At 41.8% G+C, this 25,476-nt stretch overlaps 1 protein-coding gene across 1 annotated transcript in view; it reads right to left on the bottom strand.

Moving 5' to 3' along the window:
* The window catches only part of nr5a2 (nuclear receptor subfamily 5, group A, member 2), a 64,341-nt gene that overhangs the window by 13,895 nt on the left and 24,970 nt on the right, over positions 1-25,476 (bottom strand). The window contains exons 5-6 of the mRNA XM_061683247.1: positions 15,966-16,085; positions 13,575-13,722 (exon numbers count right to left, since the gene is read on the bottom strand). Coding sequence (XP_061539231.1) covers positions 13,575-13,722; positions 15,966-16,085 — 268 coding nt within the window. The remainder of the gene's footprint in view (positions 1-13,574; positions 13,723-15,965; positions 16,086-25,476) is intronic.

Here is a 25,476-nt window from a genome sequence, read left to right as displayed (position 1 = left end):
ATTATGCAAGCGAAACGGTGTCAATTCACTTGCATGTGTCCACAGGCACACACCCCTGGGACTTTTTTGCTGGGTGTGGGGCCACGCACTTATTGCGATAAACAACTCATGAATATGCAAATTGCTTGGGTATCCCCTCACTCACACTCACCTATAGACTTTTATAATTTACATCATCACTCCCACCACACTTCAGTTGTACAGCTGGGTTCACGACCCTTGTCCTTCTTCTGTCCTTGTCCTGTCCTATCTTGTCCTGCCGTTCACTCACAGGGTGTAGGACTACCGCCCCATACAACACTCATATCTAATGCCAGTGGCAGGTGGCACTAAAGCACTGTGCACCAATGCAGCTTGTACAAGTCAGGGAATGACATGATGGATGACAGGAGGATGCCTAAAAATATAACTTCATATTACATTGATTATTTTAGATCCAGAAATTATTTGCTATTAATTATGAAACAGTTGTTTGCAGCTCCTAGTTGTACGTCTGTGTTAATCTTTCTTAAAAGGAAAAGTCAGTTGGACAGCTATGGCAGTTGTGTGTGTGTGAGTGTGTGTTTGTGTGCGCGCGTGAGTGTAAGTAGACAGTCGACTCATGTGGCTTTGTTACTAAAAATATTATTCAGGGTAAGAAAAGACCAATAAGGAGCTGTGATGGCTTGTTGGGGTCAGCGACCAGAGAGCTAGGATTGGAGAACCAGAGCGAGTGAGCCAGGGCACCTGTTGGATCATCTGTGCTTTAAAACATTTAATCACTGTCTCTGGTTACACACAAACACTTACACACATACACTCACAAAACCTTAAAGCCCCGCTGTTCTCTGTCTGCTCAGAGGTGTCTTGTAACCACATTGTCCAAAGAAGCAACACACACACACACACAAAGGGAGCATGGTATTATAGAAGCCACCTGACCACTAGCTTACCACCACCATAGTTTAGACACATGGTTGTGTACTGTGCTCAATCATACAGGAACACAATGGATGACAATCCTCATGCTATGCAAGACTGTGATGCCATGCAGCTCCATTTGTGATTTGGGGGCAGTAGGTACATGTACAAGGTTATACAGTATATCTACACCTCGACTTTACCACACACGGCTTGTATTTATTAAGTTTGACATCCACAATCAACTTCTATAAAAATATTTGAACATAGTTTCTGTTAAAAATCTAAAATAAGTTAAATCCTTTTTTTTTTTTTTAACCTGTCCTGTTCCGCTGCATGTCCATCCAGAATGGTGGATCTGTATGCCTTTTGTGTTGGAACAGTTTTGCTGTGTAACACGGGAGTTTGAAATACTCCCTCTGTTTATTTTTTTTATTATTATTTTTAAATTATTGTGATTTATTGAAAATGCAGCCAGACAAAAAAAAGATTACCCCCCACCCAGCGCATCCCACCCACGCCACCACCCCCTGAAAGCAAGGGCTTACCCAACCAACAACAGGGCCTGACGCAGGAGCCAACTACCATCCGAAAAGTCAACAGCCCACCAACAGCGAGCCCATGTCAATCTCCACCCGCGAGCAATGACGGGCGAAGGTATCCAGGAGAGGGGTTAGGAAGGCGGGGAGACCCCTCTCTCCGTGAACAGACAACCAAAACGGGGTCGGGTGCACAGGCCCCAGGAGTCAAGCCAAGAGACATGTGAACACCCACCATCCACCCTATTACTATGGTTACCAGGTCCCTGACTGGCAACCATTATCCCTGTACGGTGATCATGTGCAGTAGGATGTCGTGCATTACAATTGGGGAGACTGGTGGGGGTGAGGCAAGACGGACATGGGGAAATTATGATCGTAACCGTCACCCCCACCCATGTGGTGCATTAAAAACCAGCGAGGGATGGCGTGCCAAAGAACAGGCCAGAGTGCTGGAACACCTGGCTGAGTTTCCTCCCAGCCCGACACTGCCCTCCCCCTGACTGGTGTATGATGCATTAAACTGGAGGACTGGCAGGGCAGAGAAAGGGAGCAACTGGACCGAAAGACCAGCACAGATGTGCCAGGACGCGGCCCGTTGTCCGCATCATCATGCCTCGTGCCAGCCCCCTAGGGGACCCTGAATGAGAGGTGAATGTGGCCAATGTGCGAAATATCTACAGCGTGAGTAATAGAAATTTGAAGAGGATATTAACTAAGGTTAGACTCCTGTGGGCCCAGCCCAACCGACTGGAAGACCCCAGAGAAAAGGAGGGCGCCTCCTTCCCCGGACAGCTAACTCACCCAGCTGAGTATTCATCCATCCATTTCTTTTACTGCTTATCCTCACTAGGGTCGCAGGCTGCTGGAGCCTATCCCAGCTATCTTTGGGCGGGAGGCGGAGTACACCCTGAACCGGTCGCCAGTCAATCGCAGGGCACATAGAAACAAACAACCATTTGCACTCACATTCACACCTACGGGCAATTTAGAGTCTTCAATCAACCTACCACGCATGTTTTTGGGATGTGGGAGGAAACCGGAGTGCCCGGAGAAAATCCACGCAGGCACGGGGAGAACATGCAAACTCCACACAGGCGGGGCTGGGATTTGAACCCCGGTCCCCAGAACTGTGAGGCAGATGTGCAAACCAGTCTTTTACCGTGCCGAGGGTTAAACATATTCTTTTTTTTTTTTTTTTTTTTAATTAGAGTAGTTGCTAATTACTGACCAATGACTAACGCTAATGACTCTTCATGAGTTAAGCCAGTCATAAAAGACATAAAGTAGTGTCATTTCCTTAGAAAAGACAGCAGGAACACTTACTGTAAAGTTTACATATACAGAAGGGCTGATGGGACCCTATTCCCGTTTATACCTTTATAAATGATTGACAGGCCATCTGATTGCATTTTTACGTTTGAACATTTGACCCGTAGTGCACATAACATAGGGGCCCCACGACTGCAATTTGTTGTGCATCCTGTTGCGGTTTATGTTTACACAAGGAAGGTATTTGTCAATGATTTTGTCATATATGAGCTTCCTGTAATCCTATTCTTGCAAAGCAGGATTTTATACAAAGGTACTGCGCTGTATTTGGTACCAGAGTGACATATTTTCTCATCAGCTGGAGTCTAGAGATTATGGGCTGTATTCTCATGGACGAAACAACAACTGGCGCATCTTAACGTACTCTTTTTGAGACCACGTTTAACTGTTGGCGAAGCTTGTCTAACGCAATTCTGATTAATTTGAGTGGGACACAAGCAGACAAATATGCGGGCTCCATGGACGTGTGGGTGACAGGTATTTCTTTCCAAAATATGTGAATAGTGGGCAGCTAAACCTCTGAATCATTGTAGAAATCAATCCATTGAATTCATTACTATTATTATCATCAGTATTATATTTTTACAATCATCCCACCGGCCAGCACGCAGCTATGGGGGGACTACACAAATGAATGTGGGTGGGGATAGATACATGAGGTCTGCGGACATATTAAAGCCTCCTGTTGTTATCACCAGCTGATTCTGTATTTAATTACATTGCCTGTTGCTAGACCGGCCAAGAGCTATGACAATGCTTCAGTCATGCACGGATCGCTCTACCTCACAGAGATGTCTCCATGCCAGATTCATTGCTACACATTTAAAGGGAAAAAGAGGAGCTTCTTTGATTAGTGACGACTGAAGTCACCTGTGTGAACTCCCACAATGTTTAGACTGCCCTTTTTTTTTTTTTTTTTTTTTTTTTTTTTTTTAAATCTAAATAGATACACTGTCTGTGCCTCTGCCAAATTATGAAAACCCTGTCTAACCCGCCTCCGTGCAGTTACCCCACAGACCACGTCTGATTTTAAGGTGGACACAAAAAAAGAGCACTTTATGCGAGAGGTGGGGTACACCTTGGACTCGTGGCCAGTCAATCACAGGACACAAATACAATTATACACATTCACATTCACACCTATGGACAATCTTTAATTCACCCTCCAGGCATGTTTATGGAATGTGGGAGGAAACCAAAATATCTGGAGAAAATCTATCCGAGCACCAAGAGAACATTCAAATTTGAGACAGAATGAAGCAAGTGGGAGGGTCAGTATGTTGCTCAAGGATACTTCAGCATGATCATAGGGTACTGAGGCCTGCTAATACTAATACATTCTCACCGGTCACGTCTTGGGTCCCAGTGCTGTGCTCGCTAAGAAGCCGCTCCACTCTGAACAAATGAAAATTTGTTCAATTCAGTGGAAGGAGAAATCAGGTGTTTTGCTCAACCACTGATTCAATCTTCAGACAAATAAGATCAACAAATCAGTTTGTTTGTATGTGAATTAATGAAATATGTCAGTGAAAGAGAAATAACTCACTGACAGCTGTGCATTTATGATTGTGTAGCTCTTTTTGTACTGTATGTAATGTGCAGTGTAATTTGTACTGTATGTAATGTGCATGGAAGATTGAGGCATGAGAGCTGATCGATACAATGCACAAATGGGGTCTTTCCCTGCTGTCATATCCCACACTTGATCCAACCCTGTAGTAAATCTAGAGACAGTGATTTGTTTTTGACCGGTAAGAATCAGCTCAGATTTCTTGGCAGGTGCTCGTCTTAGTTTATGATGCTCTTGAGACGATGATTCTTACAGCGTTGAAAATCATGACAGTATTGTTGCAATTTACGTTACCTTGATAATAACACAAAATACTAATGAGTGAAAATGTTTGTTTCAGTTTGAGCCCTGCAATTATGCAGTGGGTACCTTTACGTAACCATTTAAATAGTAGTGAAGCATTTGGATCAATGTGCTTATGTGATAAATGAAGGATTAATTGGCAGGAAAAATCCAGGTACTTAATTATATCAATTCCACAAATTACTGGGTGGCGGTATGATATTCTACAACACGAGTGTTTGCACAATATGTGTTTTATTTCACTAATATGAGCCTGTTCACCGCAGGGCCCTGGGTAGCCCGGACCTGTCCTCCCTGGCCCAAGCATGCATCCCTTGGCTCTTAATTGGAGTGGAGCGGTTTCCTAGCCAGCACAGCGCTGAGACCCAAAACGTGACCACTGAGAATGTATTAGTATTAACATTGCAGCGGACAGACCTGTACATAATGATAACCTGAAGCTTTGGCTATTGGGAACACACACTCACACATGTACACAGTCACGAAAACAAGTAGTGTAAGTGTAATAGAGCCCCACCGGTGGGCCACTCCACGACTAGAGAAGGAGGAGGTAGAGGGGGAAGGGGGTGAAATGAACTTGACTTCCATTGATCGAGACTGCGAGCACAGAACCGGGGGCTGTTTGTCCCAGAAGGGCTCCCGTACTGCTGCTCGGTAGCTCCTCATAAATGTTTGAAAGGTCTCTCAGCCTCTCTGCATTCACACTACTTGGGTGCAGGTACACATACTATACACACCCACACACAAACACACACACGCCTACACACACACACATGGATAACCTGTGAATGGATGGTCAGTGATGTTGGTTGTATCTGGTTGTGGTGTGTTTACAGTGTTAATACAGATTCAATATAAGAAAATTAGTATGCAGGATACAAAAATACATTGCTTTACCAATGCCGTACTCTTCAGGACCCCCTTTGGCCCCTGAAGGCCCCCGTAGTGTGTTCAACACATGATTGATATTGCCGATACCACTTAGAAAACACCTGACGTGCCGGGCGGAGTGTCTATAGCTCCTAAGTATGGGCTGGCAGGGGCCCCCTCAGCGTTATCCAGCCGGTAATAAAAGTTGAGAATTGATTTTCTGTAGCAGCTTGTAACTGTTAATGTTGAAGCATCAATAGCCAAAGCAAATGGGAGACCGAGAACGCGGAGGGCACGAGCCAAGGTGGACTCTATATCACAGAATCTATCCATGCCGATCGATAGGACAGTAACTGCAAGTGTCCCCCTGCTTTCCCAATGTTTTATAATATACCGAAAGCCTGTAATAAGGCACAGGGAGAATGGAAGGGTTAGATGGTGGGACACCTTAAATCACCTCAGACTAGAGCACAGGACATCAGCAGAGCAATAGTAGTAGGGGGGAAATGTCTTTTTCCTCTGAAAAACTACAAATGCACATGTCTAGTTGTGGTGCTTAAGTAGTTATTGTGTATAACCATGGAAGATATTTCCTGCATTGCTGTAGAGGTGCTTAAGGTTACAATGTGTGCGCAATTCTCCTACCACTTCACTGCTTTCACAGTATTATATGAAGAGCAAGGCTAGGCTGCACGTGTTATGGTTGTGACAGAAGTGGGACAAGGTGATTATGACTGTTGCAAAACTTACTTTACAACTGCTGCAACTGTATCCATTATATACACCAATGGTTTTCTGGTAAATAAGTAACACAGCTGGTAATGATGGAAAAAAAACATACATTTAGCTGTTGGGACTGTTTGGAAAATGAAAATATAAAGTATACTGTATTGCTATGATGGCACCTCACTTTCTTCATGTGTTCAATACTTTTTCCCTGTGTCATTTCACATTATTACACACAATTTATAATCTACTTTCTTTGTATATATGGATTACTTGGGTTGTTCCCAACAACTGGGGATATTTTCAGGTCAAATAGCACCTTTGGAAATATATTTAATGAGAAAAATGGTGACGTGTTACTTATTTCAGCCGCTGTGTGTGTGTTTTATATACATATATATATATATATATATATATATATATATATATAAAATATATATATTCTGTGAATTTTGAGCATATTTAACACAATGAAACTGTTTAACTGTCCACGTTTGATGAAAACTAAAGAAAATATAGTTTTAGCTTCAGATTGGAAAGACACTGTTGAATGTTGAGAATTGGAGGGGTTTGTCAGGTGAGATGTGAGAGAGATGAAAAAGAAGATTCAGGTTGACTGTCTCCCCACAACTACACACATCACTACAACAGGTCTTAATGACAACAGCCTGCAGTCGGTAATGATGGCAAGCCAGAGCTTTTATTGTTTCATCAATTCTGAAAGCCTTTTCTGCTGCCTGATTACACCGAATTCCCTACAAAGTGGGATGCGCGTTATATTTCTTTGGCTAAAACTGAGAGAAAATAGGTGCAAGTATTAGGTCCATTGCTTTAGGGCATATTTCCGCCTACTCCTGATCAGACAGAACAAGAGGAAAGAGAAGTCTGGACACGCAAACTTGATTAGTTGAGTTTGGATCAGTCGGCTAGAAAGTTTGCGTGAATGGCGAAGAACTTCTTTATTTGTTGGTTTGCTGCCTCAGAATGAAGACTGTAGGAGGCTGATGGCTGGTAAAAAGATTTGTTTGAAAAGTAGATGACAGTACAATAGTTTTCAATCAGCGTGTGTTTGCCCAGCACTTTACAAGACTGTCAAACCAGACTGATAAAGAAGGCAATGTATTGTGCGTAGATTGCTCTTTATTAGCATTATACAAAAATCTGTAGTGCACCTCCATTGCAATCACCACTACTGCATTTTCCATTATTGTTGTAATTAAACCGATCCACTAACTGACTCTGCTATCTGACAATCGCACAATCACACATGGGGAATTTGGCTCACACAAATAACTACCGTAATTTCTCGTGTATAATGCGCACCCATGTGGGTTTTCTCCGGGTACTCCAGTTTCCTCCCACATCCCAAAAACATGCACGGTAGGTTAATTGAAGACTCTAAATTGCCCATAGGTGTGAATGTGAGTGCACATGGTTGTTTCCAGTTTAGGGTGTACCACGCCTCTCGCCCGAAGAAGGCTGGGATAGGCTCCAGCATGTCCGCGACCATAGTGAGGATAGCGGTACGGAAAATGAATGAATGAATGCATGAGTATATCTGTATACAGGTTTTACTTGTCTTTATTATTTATAATTTATTGTTCTGACAGCTCAGGTCCATTTTAAACAAAACAAAATAGCTAAAGGATTTTGTGCACTTACATTAAAAAAGCTTATATTTGTCAGATATTTTAAAGCATACATTTGAATGTTTTTTTTGTGTGTGTTGAACCACGTAAATACTGTCCTATTGTAAATATATACAATAGGCCATGTCACACAAAGGCACAAACAAGTAAGGAAAAAAGAAACCTAGAATAACATGTCTGTTGTGTTGCTTTTAATTAAGATGTACAGTGTTACGCCATTTACATGCTCCATTATTCGGCCCTTACATTGGTCCCAATAGGAGCAAATATTGAACCGTTGCAGTCTTCTTATGTTAATCAATGCCCCGACGAATTCAAATGATTCGGTTCGTTTCAGGAAATGAATATTTTCCGTGCGTATGGTGGATGGGAGATTGGGGATGGGATGTATGCTGTATGCTGGCCAGGGATCAGCATATTGATTCTGAGCAGCTATGGGTATTGCTTAATTGGGATCCACCTGTCTCGGATTTTAGTGTTTTTCTTCTTCCTGTCTATATAGACAGACATGACAGAAATGGAGTGCACTGTTTTATCAAGGTCAGTCACATTTACCATATTTGTCTACTCGTCTGCAGTACTTCAATATGTGACAATGTCAGGATGTCCCTGTTGGACAAATGAGGGCGCAGTGATAGATGTAGGAATGAAATAAAATTACGTATTATGTATGTAAATAAACACATAAGGCTTTGTTTCTCACATTAAATAGGAAGATAATTAAAACACATGATAGAGTGATAATAATAAAGTATAATAAAGAGTGATAAACATTTCTGTGTTTTAAATTGTTTGGTACATTGTGCAGCTACAGTCTATAGATAAATACTTCACCTTAACCTTTGTTTAAAGAAATGCATGCATACATTCACCGCATGCATACATTCACCGCAGTCGAATATTATCAACAAAATAAACTATAAGAAGTGTATACAAATGTAAACATTGGGTTTCAAACATTTGGTTTTCACTGACACTGTCAGAGATGTATTAATTTCCAAAGTTGTTTACTATCGTATTGTTTTAGTATGTCCAATGAATTTGCATCCGACATGTAGACCTCTTGTTAATGGAATAGCTCTCTGACGTTGTTTTTGTTAAGGCAGGCATTTTGGATGTTGCTTCTTACAACATCCACAATGATGAAACTCTACTTAACTCTGGGTATGAAATGCAACAACAAAATAATATATTAAATTAATTAGGAGTCGGCGGCACGCTGGACGACTGGTTAGAGCGTCTGGTTAGAGCGTCTGCCTCACAGTTCTGAGGACCGGGGTTCAATCTCCAGCCCCGCCTGTGTGGAGTGTGCCTGTTCTCCCCGTGCCTGCGTGGGTTTTCTCCGGGCACTCCGGTTTCCTCCCACATCCCAAAAACATGCACGGTAGGTTAATTGACGACTCTAAATTGCCAGCAGGTGTGAATGTGAGTGTGAATGGTTGTTTGTTTTATATGTGCCCTGCGATTGGCTGGCAACCAGTTCAGGGTGTAACCCGCCTCCTGCCCGATGATAGCTGGGATAGGCTCCAGTATTCCCGCAACCCTTGTGAGGATAAGCGGCTCAGAAAATGGATGGATGGATAGTTAGGAGTCCAAAAGTGTACCATTATTAGTAGACCTCCAAATAATTTACCTATCTATCAACTTGTTTTTTTTCCCCCCCTAAACACTACAATTTTCAAGCATCATTCTAAGTTGTGTCCACAAATCTCGCTTCTCTGCTGGGAGCATTTAACACTCAGCACTGCTCTGACAGCTCTTCTGGTTCTCCTCCCAGCTGACGAGGACTGGCAGTGCATGTCTCACCCAATTAGAGCTGACGTGGTCTGACCCGCAGAGCCCAGTTGTTTGCTGGCAGAAAGGCTCTGACCTCTGAGCCTGCAAGTGCTTTGCCAATATGAAATCTGTCTGTTTCTGGCTGAGGGAATTTACATCAAACACCACACTTGCGAAAATTGATAAGTGATGGTTTTTCCTTCCCCCTTTTTTTTCTTTTTTCTCCTGCCTCCCACAGTTTCACCCACTTGTTAGAATGCAAGTGCTAAAGAGCAGAGCACCGTACTGCAGAACTCACACAGCAATCAGCATGTTATATAGCTTTAATTGTAAAGTAATAGCAAGAAATGCAAATTGAAAATTTAAACAAAATTGTGGGACTAATAAACATCATCTTATCTTTTCTTAAAAATACCTCTTTTTTTAAATTTAAAGCCCAGCTGTCAGTTCTGTGCTTACCTGTCACCCGATGATCCTGTAAAACAAATGCAGCAGTATTTCTATTCAGCGCTTCAGCCTTTTAAAAGGAAATCAAAGACCCATTAAGAGTGTTCTATCACCGGACAACTAGTAGTAATTCTTTACTGAACTCTGACCCAGGCTGCACTCTGTCTCTCTCTCGCTTTATGGTTGTGACTTTACTGCCGCACATACAAGCACACACATGGCCATTGCTCACAGTTCCACACACAGATCAATGCTAGGAGAGTGATCATCTCCCTCTTGATTGAGGGCCAAAGCCTTCACTTGAGACAAGGAAAGAATGACAGCAGATAGAGAGGACGCTATAGAAGAAGATGAAGTGAGACTGTAGAAAATAATACAATGAGTGAAAACAAGACAGTCAAACTCAGGTCAGAACAAGTCTCTCAGTTGGAGTGACATCTATATTTGTCTCTCTTTATTGACCACAGGCTTAACTAAGAGTTCTGTTGTCAGTGAAGACTGACTGTCCATTCACAAGGGAAATAATGGAAAAAGTCAACGTAAAGGCACAGAAAAATAATGAAGGATTTCTATTATTCCATATCACTCATAGTTAAGTGCCAAGATTAATGGTTAACAGAACAATTATTACAGACAAATGTACTGGAGATGATGTCAAAAAGCTATCAAGAATGAGGGCAGTTTGTCTTAAATAACCACGTGTGGGTCCAAATGTGCACTTAACCACATCACGCCAACTACCACTGAACTAGCAAAATTGGGATCATCAAACTAGAATTGTACACCTAAACTAAAACTAGACTGAAAGTAGGTTAACCAATTTAGATGTCAAAATTACTACAACTATAACTAAATGACATTGGAGTCAAAAGACTTGATAACACTTCATAGAAATTTGCTATAAAAATTTACACTGCTGAAAATGTAACTGTGAGCAGGTTTCTCTGCACAGTGGGGCTAATTAACATAATAGCAACCCCCACATTGAGTATGATCAGGTAGGCTGGCCAGCACCCTTGAAACCCATGCGTTCCAACACACCGATTGCATTCTAACCACAGTATATTGGGTGGCGTGAGAGCTAGCACGCTGCATGAGACAGATCTGCTAATAAAACGATCTGAGTTCACCAACACAAGATAAATGCTGTAAAAATATGTCTATCATTTTTGATTGTTGGGGTATTTTGAGGAAAGCATGCCACAGACATGTTAAGACAAATGGGAACTGCACCCCCAATACTATATATATATATCTGGCAGAGTTGTAGTGGAAGGGTGTGAAAAGGTGGCACAAGACTTTACTAGTGCCGACATACAAAAAAAAACGTTGGAACTCACACAAGCAGCAGATAGGCTAATGACAGCTAATCACAGATAAACAGCTGACAAGTTGTATCATGGCCAGCCATGTTAGCAGTCCATGCAGTGCCCATATACAATGATTTTGTAACATACATATCATGATCAATTAATTAAATTCAAGTTAAAGAAAGGGGCTTCTGAAATCAAACCTGGGTCAGTGCGTTCACTTAATTAATCTCATTTCTTGCTTAATTTCACCAATGTACATTAAATAAACCTCATCCCTCTTTAGAGCTCATTTCGACAATCAGCAGCCAACACAACTGTAACTTTCATGCCTCATTTAGCATTTATCCGTCTTAATTGGTGCTGCTGGCAGTGAGCAATTCAGTTCTCGTTCTCTCACACATATTCAGATCAGCCTATCAATCATACACTTCGGCTCAGCTGCGTACTGTGTGATTCAATGCTAAATCTCCAGGATTTGCATTGCTGAGTCCAAACACCACCACTTCCACCACCGATATCCTCAGCAAATGCAACGCCACCTGTGTAAAGTTTCTTCTGTGGGAGGAGCGGGCAATGCTGGCGAACAGGCACTGCCGGGGGCTATACACATCCCTGAGGTCAGTCCTTCATTATGGATGATGTTTCTGCCAAATTATTTCGACCATGAGTCCCAGCAAACCCTATGCAACGCGAAGACACATACAGAGCAAAACTAACTCACTCACAAGCATGCACGCACGTGCGCACACACATACACATTCACACACACACACACACACCACCACCAAATAACTCCTCATCTTGCTATTAAAACTTATCCTTTCACTTCCCAAACTCTGACCACCTTCCTTGTTCTCTTCCCAAACTTTCCCGCTACAATAAACTGTCACCACTCACCATGCACCCCACTCCCTCTCCATTCATCAATAACTTCGACGCTGATCCCAAAAGTTGAATCCAGCATACTTCATAATGAGTTTTCAATCAATAATCAGCGACTGCCAAAATTGTTTTCAAATATTGGCAACAGGGAGCAAAAAAAGCTTGTGACAAACATCTCAGTTGTATACATACATAATGTTCTCAATACAAGTACAACATCTAAACAAACTTATAGTCAGGGCTTGACATGAACTTTCTTGCTCACCAGCCACTGTGGTTAATGGTTTCCCAGAGTTACTAGTCACTGCATTTTCCCTAGCCACGATTTTGTTATTGGATAGTTGTGTTTAAAGTTGACAATGGCATGCAAAGGTTTATTTGAACTAGCTGTTCAACCTTTTTAAATGTAAATGATCCCTATGCACACTCAAATTAAGACTAGACTACACAAAAGTTTAACGCTAGACAACATTATCAAGTATTCAACTGATAGGTTGTGTGTGAGGTTGTACTCCTTTTATATACAATTGTGCTTCTTTATTAAGATTTTTTCTTTTTTTTCTTTCATTGTCAGCAATATAAAATATGAACTTCCAACTTCCAAGTACATCCAACCTTTAGGCATTTTCTCTTATCCAACCTGGACAAAACACAAGTTGAATCATATTAAGAATAACCTCACTTTCTCACAAACTTAAAATGTAGAGTCTGGAGGTTTGTTTTTTGCAATTAGTAAACACATTAGCTAGCATTTATTTTTTTTTCAGCAATAATTCCAAACTCTACTTTTAATTAACGAAGGCAATATTCATTTATTAATACACGTTTAACATAACACTGATTTGCACACCCACACATAGTCTGTGAAAGCTCGACCTTTCTTCCCCAAAGGATGCCAAAGGATGCATGTTTCGGAACAGCATTACTACTACATGAGGGCCAGAGATTTTCAATGCCACACGAAACTGGCGAAGAAGGCAGGTTCAGTAAACCTGCCATCTTCGCTCATTTAGTCGTGATGCACCCTTCATGACCAATATTTCATGAGTAGCCAAAGTAACTCGTGGGAGTGGCGGTGTTATCCGCCTCTGCTTAAAGTCACCTGTATTTGATGAGTGGGCGGGTGTTAATGTCAAGCCCTGCTTGTAGTCCAAAGCAGACTGGGTGCCCCATGTCCCATTGTTCAATGGTTGTAAAGCAATTTTTGTGAAGGGTTTTCATCCCTACTCTCATCCCCACACTTCCAAAACCCTCTGTTTGGACTCACCAAGACTGAAGAGGACCAAGAATTTCAGGCAGACAAACTCCCGTTGGTCCATTTGCAAAGAACGTAATTTAGCCACCAGTTCCTGGGCGTGGCTCAAGAGATTGTTCAGAGTGGCCCCAGCCTGGGATGCGATTACTGCATAATCTACCTGCAAAAAGAAAGAAAACATGTTTGAATTTCTTTGTGGTTCTCTGCAACAATCAGAGTTAGAAAAGTGGTGCTATAAAAGCTCCTCTTCATAGTGGCCATCTAGTTACTATAATAAAATGATTTGTTTACATTGATTAAAAATGTCAGTTAGACAGACAGACAGGCAGACAGACAGACAGACAGCAGCCATAGCCCTTTTGTCTGGGAGGCAAGCCCTTAGCTGCCACTCACTATTAACAGCACGGTATGAAAATTTTATATTTATTGACAATTCATTATCATAACTGACTGTGCAAGCATTTCCAGGGAAAGGTTGATGCCTGTCTATGTGAGCTTCAATTTTCAATTACAACACAAAAGGATTTCAAACATATACATTTAGAAAGTAGGATGACATGAAACTGTTTGTAATCCGAAAATGTTTAGTGAAACTCTTTGTTTTCCCTTCTGTTTGTAGAGTGAGTTATTTTTATCCCTAAAAGTCCAGTCTGCACAAATGAACCGGAATTGCTGGACTGCAAGGTAACTGAGCCAAAAAGGTACAGGTATGTACAGACTGAAAAAGCTAAGTCCCAGGGGTACAACCACACAGGTCATCATACCCTTAATGGAACAGTGATGTACTTTTATTCGAATAATGTATGTGCTCCATTCCTTATAGCACATTTCTTCCCCCCCCCCCATTCTTTTCCCAACTGCTTTTGTACCTCCTTTTCTTCTTCCCTTTTCATAAAGGAGAGAGTTATGACTCAAGTGAGTGGCAGACGCTGGCCCCTTTCCAAAGTGTCAATCAATTTACATAAAATCAACTGTGCATGAAATAACTTCATTGAAGGATTGGACTGTTGATGGTGATGCCTTAGGTTATTGCCTCCTGGCCTGAAGTACAAAGAGAGGGGAAAACACTATAATGCCACTATAGCAGAGTTAGCACTAACCCCAGTGACCTGCAGATCAATCAATCAATCCTACTTTATTATTCCCCTTGTAGAGACATGCTGGGCAAATATAAATAAACCTTCAGATTTAAATCCATCCTGAATCATAATGTATGGAAGACTCTCTTCACGTGGGTCTGCTATGTGTTAGCAGAGCATCCAAAGCAAATATGATGCAACTGGTTGTGGGACATTTTTTTTTTTTACTTTCTTTTGTTTTTACATTTTTTTCATTATTTTTTTATTTATTTAAATATTTGTCATTGAAATTTCATGGACACCAGCAGTACTCGGCTGTCAAAATATCAGTGTCATCATATTGGAAACTGGCGGCGGTGCTGTAAGGCCTTGCTGAAGCTTTCAACAGCTCAGCCCATTTGTCATTTTATCTTTGAATGCATTTTAATAAGCTCCATTTCATGTTTGAGCCTATGACAGGAAAAATAACTAGTCTCACACACACACACATAGTTGCCCCTTTGTTGGGGACCCTGAGAATGACATTACATTCATATTCACTTTGTTTTGAGGCCAAATATAAAAAAAATGAATCGGAGATGAATCAAAGACAGATATTTGCAAATAACGTACAAAATAAATACATTACAGGATGCACTACGCTACTCATATAAAATGCATCTTTATTTTAGTAGTAATCAACACATTTAAAAATCCATCCATCCATTTTCCGAGCCGCTTCTCCTCACAAGGGTCGCGGGAGTGCCGGAGCCTATCACAGCTATCATCGGGCAGGAGGCGGGGTACACCCTGAACTGGTTGCCAGCCAATTGCAGGGCACATACAAACAAACAACCATTCGCACTCACATTCACACCTACGGGCAATTTAGAGTTGTCAATTAACCTACCATGCATGTTTTTGGGAAGTGGGAGGAAACCGGAGTGCCCGGAGAAAACCCACGCAGGCACGGGCAGAAAATGCAAACTCCACACAGGTGGGGCAGGGGATTGAACCCCAGTCCTCAGAACTGTGAGGCAGACGCTTTAACCAGTCCCACCGTGCCGCCACATTTAAAAATAGAATTTTACAAAAAGTTGCTATTGTTTGTAATAGACAAACCTTACAAGGAAAAAACTCCTCTGGATTCAATGAAATATGTCCATAACATCTTCATATGTTCACTAATTGATTTAGCAGAAATGGGACCTAACCAATCCTGATTTATCCACTCCACAATTGTCTTCATCAAGTACTTGTGCGCCCTTTTTATCTAATCTCTCAGAACCAATGGCTGTAGGTTAAAGAAATGAAGCTTTTTGGTCTCAGATTTTCAATAACTCACCTGCTGGCCAGTGACCAATAAAATAGAGCCCTCCTTGGCGTGCACCACCTGCCTAAAGACATGGTCCAGGATGAGGAGTTCACTCCAGCAGTTCTGCAGAAGCTTCATCTGGTCGTCGACCTGGAAAATTAAGAAAGCACATACATTTCCAGCAAAAATATTGCTGAGAATTTTTACTTTCAAAGCAAAAAAAAAAGATTTGGCATATCAAAATCAGCAGTCTAGGTTTGCTCTAAGGGTGTACAGGTATACTGATATTGATTACTTTGATACCATATAGTGTTTATTTCAATCTTTCCCAGAAGTCCCCTGCACACACTCCAAAGTGTTCTGTATATATATCAGTCATATTACTGTATGCCTCTTTAACAGGTTTTGGTCCAGGTTTCTGTGTTTGCCCATTGTCAACAGTTTCTGAGTAATCCCGCTGGTTCCAATGATTAAGACAAAAACAGTTACACCTGCTGAATTGCAGCCGCTGGCTCCCATGGACCTGTCAGGTGAGCTTTGGAATCAGGTCAGGTCAAACAGTGCACCAAAACAACATCTTCCTTTGTAACAGCCAGCCTCTTCCCATGCCTGGCCATGTTAATCATTACTCAGCAATTGAGAGACTCAAACAAAATAGACCACATTGGGGAAAAAAGGAATGAGGAAAATGTCTCTCTTTTTTTTTGGCATCAACAAACATTGCCCTATATTATATCATTAGACATAATGTAGCCTCCTGGATACACTGTTGTTCTGTTGTGTCAGGGGTTATTCTGTGATTTTGACTATGTGAGAACTTGATGTTCATCATTAGTATCGACGACATTGAGAATGGTGAGGAATGCGGATCAATGTTAAAGGCTGACCAAAGGAGCAGGTGCAAGCGTGGGTACCATTGAAAGGAATGTGTTCTTGTACATTCGTAACGGAAAACCTGCACGGAGATCTCTTTGTTGAACTAGCTTTCTGTGGTTTCATTTGTAATACTGCAAAACAATTGATTATCATGTGGAAAAACACATCACTGTTTGACTGCCAATTCTGGTGTCTACTGTTGATTAGAACCGTTATGACTCTTAAACATAGTCTGCGGTCTGTTATCCTCACAAGGGTCGCGGGAGTGCCGGAGCCTATCCCAGCTATCATCGGGCAGGAGGCAGGGTACACCCTGAACTGGTTGCCAGCCAATTGCAAGGCACACATAAACAAACAACCATTCGTTCTCACATTCACACCTAGGGGCAATTTAGAGACTTCGATTAACCTACCATGCATGTTTTTGCAATGTGGGAGGAAACCCACGCAGGCACGGGGAGAACATGCAAACTCCACACAGGCGGGGCCGGGGATTGAACCCCGGTCCTCAGAACTGTGAGGCAGATGCTCTAACCAATCGTCCACCGTGCCGCCCTCAACTAACCACGAAAGCAAAATTCAAATGACTTCATTAAAACCATGTGAGAGCATTGAAGGTCTTCAAAGGAGGGGTTTCTTTGAGCCACTCTCCGATCCTCCTCTCTCTGCCCCCCAAATCTAAAGACCCTGGAAGCTAGTGTAATTGTGAGTGTGTGTGTGTGTGTGTGTGTGTGTGCGCGTGCGTGCGTGCGTCTTTGTGAAGGGACTTGTACATGTAAGGCTCAAGATCTTCAAACGCCACCCTGCTCAACACCACTACCACAGCATGTCAGCACTGTGAGCAAGTGTTAGGGTCCTCATCAAAGGGGTGTCCTGACTGCCTGCCTGGAAGCGACTCTCTGACAAGAAGCCTGGGTCATCAAAGGGGGGTTATGGCAGCGGATGATAGCAGCCTAGACGAGGGGTAGGGGACACCCGTCTGCAAGAGGGCGATCGGTGACAGACAGACATGAGGGCGGCACAGGGATTTGGGTTCATTCGGCTGACCTTTCGAGCGCCAGTGACACAAACTGTTTCCCTGACAAGCGCTTCCTTTTACTCTGTCAAATGAGCAACATGCATGGGTCCTGATCTTACAAGATCTACTGCTTGCACCCACACAAGATAATAACTCATTGGCACAGCGTCAGATGCTTTGTTTTGTAATTATATGTAAGTGAGTCACATACGTTATCTCAGTGCAAAAGATGTGGCCAACACAGTCAGTAAACGATTGGCCTTTTGCCAGTTACTGATTACAACTCATCGCTCTTTGACTTAATCAGAACATAATACCACAAAGTACAAACAGCAGTTGGTTCAACTCCTTCAATAAACCTTAAAGTACTTGTATAGTTGGTTAAATCTTATCTCAAGATGATGGAAAATTTAGACAAGTATATCAGACTTTGGCAATCATAAACTAAATACTTGTAATCACTGTGTTGCTATCGCGATTACAACTATGGATAAGGGTTGAAATCCCACTATATTGTCATTAACAAAGAGGCCATTTTTTTAAAAGATATTTTGGCATACTCGATTGTTGAACATGAAAATCATAGAATCATAGGAGTGGAAATATTTGGGGAGATCTTAAGATGAGGTAGTATGCGCAAATACCAGCAATTTTGTACTTGATTTGACCTATGACAGAACAATAACACAATAATCCCTAAAACTATTCAAATTTTATATTTTCTTAGGCAGAATTGTAACTTGGTAGATCTTTGACAGGAAGTCTGTATGAAATTAGTCCAAATCTGATGTCGTCATTATGTTGAGTAGGATTCATGTAAAAATTTAAGTTACTGTGCTCCATTTTAGGGTTGGGTGGAAAAGCAAAGCACATAAATGACCATGTTGTCGAAAGGCCGAGCCATAAAAGCATTTCTTGTATTAGCTTACAATGTGCACACACATACGCGCACAAAAAAATCAATTAAAAAAAATCACAAGTTTACATCTGTCCTTGAACTATACCAAAAAAGAAAATTTATGTTCTGCGTTCTTATAGCCAAATGATGTTCCTAAAAAATAAAATAAATAAATGCTTCAAATCTACCTCAAAACCCAAATTGAATGCATTACTTTCTCAGGCTTGGCCTACTCTACAATATCAGCCCAAGTAGGGGGTTTGAAAATCCAAGCAGGGACTCCTACATGCATGGGCCAGCAATGAAAAATACATATCCTCCAAGAAACCAATTTACCACCTTGATGATCGTTCAGCTGAGTGGGATCAATACTCCAATCAATCGCTTAGCCCATAGGTTTTGTTCAAACCACTGGCTAGGATTAATGGGATTTTCCAGCTGTAGAAAAAGAAAGTAAAGGGAGTGAGAGTGGGAATAAAGATGATTGGGAATGGGAAAATGTGAGGGGAAATTGCAAAAAAAAAAAAAAAAAGGTGATTCAGAGCACACATTGCTGTGCGGATGTAAATTAAAATTGGCACATTCAAATACTCCCTGACAAACGTCATGTTTTATTCATAGCCCCCTGCCAAGAGTAGCGCAATTATCATGGGTGCTAAATCAAAACAGGCCGGGGTGGTAGAACCTTACCCCCTTTCTTGTGCCCTGGTCTTGGTATCGTGCCACGAGCATTGTTAAGCGGCGTACGGTGCGACGGGTTTTAACGAGTATACACAGCTGGATCTGATTTTAATAAGTACTTCCATTTTTGATGTGGACTAATGAAGAGATTAATGGAATCTCCTTCTGTGGATGTTAATGAATGGAGAGATTCATGGTCTTTTTCTGCACATGGGGAGGGGTAACATTTGGACACCAAGAGCTAATCTGCCACAAATTCGCATGAACAATAGCGCCGCTTCTCTCACTTCTGGATGGGAATCAATGCTGTCTTGCACTACTACTACAGGTGAGGTTTGAAGCTGACTTCAATGTTGCTGTGAGTCGAGCTGCTCATCCTTTGGTGCTGTGCTATCTTAGCATCTGTTCACCTTGAGCCAAACAGTCGCTGTATTCACCTGGGAACACACATTAATTCACCTAGAAACGGCGCCTGTTGTTCTCAGAGTGTTGCAAACGCTTTATTATGTCGTGCCTGCGTGCACACTTCCAGATTGGCCATTTAATTAACCTGTATTAGGCACTGCTTCAAACCAAGACAGTCATTGGAATACAAGACCCTTTTCTCATTCATGTTTTAAAAATGTTTCATTACAATTATATTTAGCTAAACTGTTATGACATAAAACTTTTGCATGACTATATTTTATTTGTTGCGATAAGTTACTGTTCATAATATGACTGATATATATACATATATATATATGTATATATATATATATATATATATATATTGTTTTGGGGTTAGTTAGGAGAATCTTTGCATTTCTACTGGAATTGAAGGGCTCATTTTATGCACCCACTTACTGCAAGTAAAGTAATAATGCTTTTTAGCTTTTCAAAGACACAAATGCAGGAGTTGCCTGGTGTAGCGTTATCCCTGGGAAGAACAGCAACAGTTGTGATGAAATCCACTCAAGATTGCTGCTGCAATGGACAGAAATGATTACCTTTGCCCCCTCCTCCTCATCCTAATTTCCCCCAAACGAACGCTTGTTTATCATGGCATACAGTCCATTTGGGCTTCGATCGTACCCCTGGTGGAGTGATAAGAAAGCTGGGAAAATGAGCAGGTGGCACCTAGAATCAGAAGGCGGGGGTGGGAGTAAAGCTCTTGGTGGTGGTTTTCAGAAGAGAAGAATCATAATATTAAATAAACTACAATGAGACTAAATGAAGGATGTATTCTTATTTTTTAAATGTATATATATATATGTATATATATATATATATATGTATGTATATATATATATATATATATGTATATATATATATATATATATATGTATAATTTGGATATTTATTGTTTGTCCACTGAAGATGGCCAAATGTTCTCACAGAAACACATCAAGGTAACCTGTTGCAGTGAAGTATCTGTGTGTGGAGTGTGTGTGCTAGTAGTGCATAGCGCATTTGTCTGAGGCTGCCACAGTGTTCATTCACGATTGATAATACTGAGGCTCTGAAATTAACCATTTCCCACGGTGACTACACTATTTGACTCTGCGGGGTGACCTTTGATCCTGAGAACGAGAGGGTCTCTTTCGATTGAGCACGTTCACTTCACCTCATCTGTCCACACGTCCGACATCCTCACTCGTGTGTTTGTGAAAGGATGAACAACCTATGAATGCACATCCCCACATCCCACCTTTCTATCCCACACTCAGTTTGCCCCATTTAGAAACAGGAAAAGCATTTGCTTACAAGTACAAATATCAGAGGACAATAACTGTAGTTGCAATATATGTACTTTGCAAATATGCAAATTGATAACTAGTAGATGCTGAGGACCTGTCATAAGCAGACATAGAAATATGCACACCCAAATAATAGATTTGAGTGTGCAAGAATTATTGTCAAGACAAGAAAACAAAATATTTCTTTGGGCTTTGTTGTGTTGGTGCAGGAAGAACATGTTGTTCCGTCAAGGCCACTGGTTATGTCAACAGGCACTTGTCTCCGCTCCATCTGCTATCAGTATGAGGATTTGAGGCTGAAAGCAAGCATACCAAAACTTCCCTATTGGTTTTGACTTAACGCATAAGCATATCAAACACAAATCAATAAGGTATAAGAACAAACCTCTATTGAAGCTTTTCACATACAGTACGCAATGTAACCAAGCTGGTTTGTATGAAAACCATGATGTTGCTGTAATCATCTAGGGAATCCAATTACACTGTTTTATATTGATATTAGTGTTCTAAACTGACCGCATATGCAAAAACGTCCACAGAAAAACTAAAACCAAATATTAACGTAACTTTAACCTATGTGCATAATTGAACACAGTGTATATCTTAAATACAAGCAACATCAGAACATAAACTTTACCATCTTGTGTTGGTGATGAAAAATATGGACTCAAATTTGACTTGAAATATTGTAGTTACACAACTAAACAATGCTTGACTGTATAAATAAATAAAACCGAGTGAGCACTTGAGATTAATGAGTCTATGAGAAACAAATATATGTATTGTTGCTTGTATTTATTTAGAAGATTAATACATACTGTAAGTTCATGGCTGAAAAAGCATTTTTTTCTTTCTTGAGCTCAATAGTTTTCAGGATACCTTCAAGACACAGGCTACCCCCAACAGACACTCTTACAACCCTACACACTAGAAATCATCAGGCTTAGAGCTAAGAAGCTATCAACTAATTATCAAAAACACAAAGAGAACCTAATCAATTATTCACGTGAACATTAGACCACTAATACACATGCAGCCCAGGGATCTGCTTCTCCCAAAAGTAACCTCTTCCTTCACTCAAATGTGCACGAACAGACATGCACACACACACACACACACACACATACACATGCACACACACAACCACACATATACGTATGCACAAACACAAACCCACACACACTTTAAGTAAACATGTTGAAACGTTGATATACAGTAACAATCATGTATGTTCATATGATCATTATGCTGCCACGTGTGCTGCATCCTGCCCCTTCCCGCCATTACAATCATCTGCCCCCCAACACACAACATCAGACATGTAGAAAATGCATCCAAAGGTAAAATGAGTTGGAGGAATCCTATTGATCCGGCAGCAGCTGAATCCCCAAGCACACGCACCCCCAGCTTAATCTACTGACCGATACCCATTAAGCTTGGGCCATTGGATTTTCACACTGTGGAATCATTATTTGAATTAATGCTGCGATTTATTGAGTATTGTTCTGTGAGCTGAGTGTGAAAGGTAGGTGGGTCTGAATATGACACGGTGCAGATTATAGTGTGTGCGTTAGTTAAAAGTGTGTGTGTGCGTGTGTGTGTGTGTGTGTGTGTGTGTGTGTGTGTGTGTGGTGGTGGTGGGCGGCGAGGGGGTTGCATTCACTTTATTATCCCTCCATGACTCTTGACAAAGGTGAGAGAGAGGATTTATGTGCATGTATATATGTAAACGTGTGTATGTGTGCTTTTGTGTGTGTGTTTGACTTTCATTGACAGACAGTGGGAAATGACCCCATAATGCTTGCCTGGCTGTCTGTGTGTTAAAGTGAAGTGGAGTCCGGAATACGAGGAGACAACATAGACAGCAGGATAAAGGCTTCCCCCTCCCCTCTTTTGTATGATTCAGAACAGTACAGACAGGGCCTCTTAACAGTCACGCTGATACACAATCCCAGACATGCATACCCAAGGAAACAAAAAAGCCTTAACACACCTCAGGAACGCTGTTTTAAAATGCATAGATTAGAAATAATTATACTTTCAGGTAGATGTATTCATTAGCAATATACTGTATGTAATTTTTGTTGTTGTTTTGGATGATCTGGAGGTGCGGGTAACCTTTTGAGCAGATACTGCAACCGAATGTGGCTCAAGCCCTTGATAGGCAAATTAAACATGTGAAAGCGCTAATTAAGCATTTCTGTTCTTCCTGCTGTGTAAAGACAAGGCCCCCAAAGCACAAGACAGAAGAGCAGACGGAGGCCTCCTTCTCCCTAAGGTGCCTCACCTTTGTGTCTTCTGACAGATGCTGACATAAATGCATCTGTATTGGAGCATAGGCGTCTTTCCACTCGACAGTGCTGTCGAAGCTAAGTGTAGAGCAGCATGTTGAGTAAAAAGGCCTGGGGGACATTGAGACAACAGGCCACTACCTTAAAACCATTTTCCCTACTCCTTTGTTTATGTTCAGCATCCCTGGTTCATTTCTGTAGTTTTAATAGTGTTGTCAACACCTTTTTCAGAAATTCCCCTTTCAGTACATTAGATTTATTGCTCATCGTTTCACCTTTTTAAAAAAAAAATTTTATGCCCCTCTTAGACAATCCGAAAAGAACGCAGAGCAGTAAAGCCCATTAATAGTGCGATGCTTTTATTTTGCATGTATGGAATCATTTATCCAACGCTGGTGCCAAGGTTGCCGCTATGGCGTTTTAGGTGAAAAGCAGAGAAAGATTGACAGGACGAGTGAATGATGTGAGACTCATAAAATTGCCTGGTGTAGTGTTAAAGAAGTAGAGAAAGAAAGAAGGAAATTAAAAGCAGGAGAGAAAGGAATGCTCAAAGTAGGGCCACAGAACAGGTGTCTTTGTCCTACTTTGCTGAGCCGCCAGGCAAAGAGCAGACCGTTTTTCTCCATAGCTTGTTGTTTAGCGTGCGGCTCCTTTTAAAAATTCTTGCTGCTTTCACAACAGGACCATAATATCCAACATTACCCCTGTGGAACTCGTGTGTCCATTAAATCATCCATGTCACTAGTTGCTGCACGTACAGTAAAGCATCGTCTATACATTGTCTCCTGGGCAGCCCCCCCAAACCGCACGCACACACACACGCACACGCACACACACACATGCATGTACGCACGCACACGCATGCCCCAAAGTGTCCCCACTCCCTTTCAAGAATAGACAAGCACCAAATAAGCATCAGAAATAGACATCGGAGGACAACTGTTGACAGCTCTGTGACGAAAGAAGCAGAGACAGGCAGACCGGATTTCAGGCACATAATTGCGGCCGTGCAACATTGGAACACAAGACACTAAGTGCAATTCTTGTGTGCCTTTTTTGTGACAAACCAATTGAGGCATTGCATTTCAGTGTCGAAATGGGTTGTGAGGAACAACAAGATACTGTACTCTGCAAAGGTCTTACGCCACCATTGGATTTGTTGCCTTACACTAATGAGATTATGAAGAGTTACCATATTTTCACGACCTTAGGGCACACTTAAAAGTCTTAAATTTTCTCCAAAACGCCTTATAGTGTGGCGTGCCTTATGTGTGCACCGAGTTCCAAAATCTGTAAATGTTGTGTGACTTTAATGAGCGCTCCGCTTGACTGACTGGGAGCATTTCCTGCCGACACGCTGCTTATATAGAGGAAGGCGTGACTGTGGACAGTATACGGATGTAAAGGGGGACGGGTGCGTGTGACAGAGGAGGCTAAAGACACACCCCCAGTAGGTATATAGTTCCAGTATGTGCATTGGTTTGGCTAAGGACCCCCGGAAATGGCAGCTACAAAGAGACACGCTTTACGAAGCACAGTTTAAACTGCAAGCTATCCGTTACACGGAGGAACATGGGAATCGAGCAGCCGCAGCCGCGAGAGAATTCAAGATCAACAAATGGATGGTTCGCACGTGGAGGAAGCAGGAAAACGAGCTTCGGCAAGTCAAGAAGATGAAGCTGAGTTTCCGTGGGAAAAAAAAGAAAAACAAAAAGCGTAAACAACGTGAGGTGACCCGAGTTGGAAGACCAACTCGAGCAATGGATTAATGAGATAAGAACAGCCGGGAGAAGCGTCTCTACAGTCACCATTCGACTGAGTGGAATAACTCGGAGCTTACCATCATTCCGGAAGGCTTGACGAACCGCTGGACATCCGTGTAAACAGGGCGTTCAAAGTGAAGTTGCGAGCGGCGTGGGAGCGATGGATGACAGATGGCGAACAAAGCTTTACTAAGACGAGGAGGCAGCGCCGGGCGAGTTACGCCACCATTTGTGAATGGATTGTGGATGCTTGGGCTAACGTGTCTGCTTGCACT

The sequence above is a fragment of the Phycodurus eques genome, chromosome 8, assembly GCF_024500275.1.
Source record: "Phycodurus eques isolate BA_2022a chromosome 8, UOR_Pequ_1.1, whole genome shotgun sequence".
Taxonomy (NCBI): Eukaryota; Metazoa; Chordata; class Actinopteri; order Syngnathiformes; family Syngnathidae; genus Phycodurus; species Phycodurus eques.
Note: the sequence above shows the minus strand (reverse complement) of the source record. Positions and strands in the feature narration are given on the sequence as shown.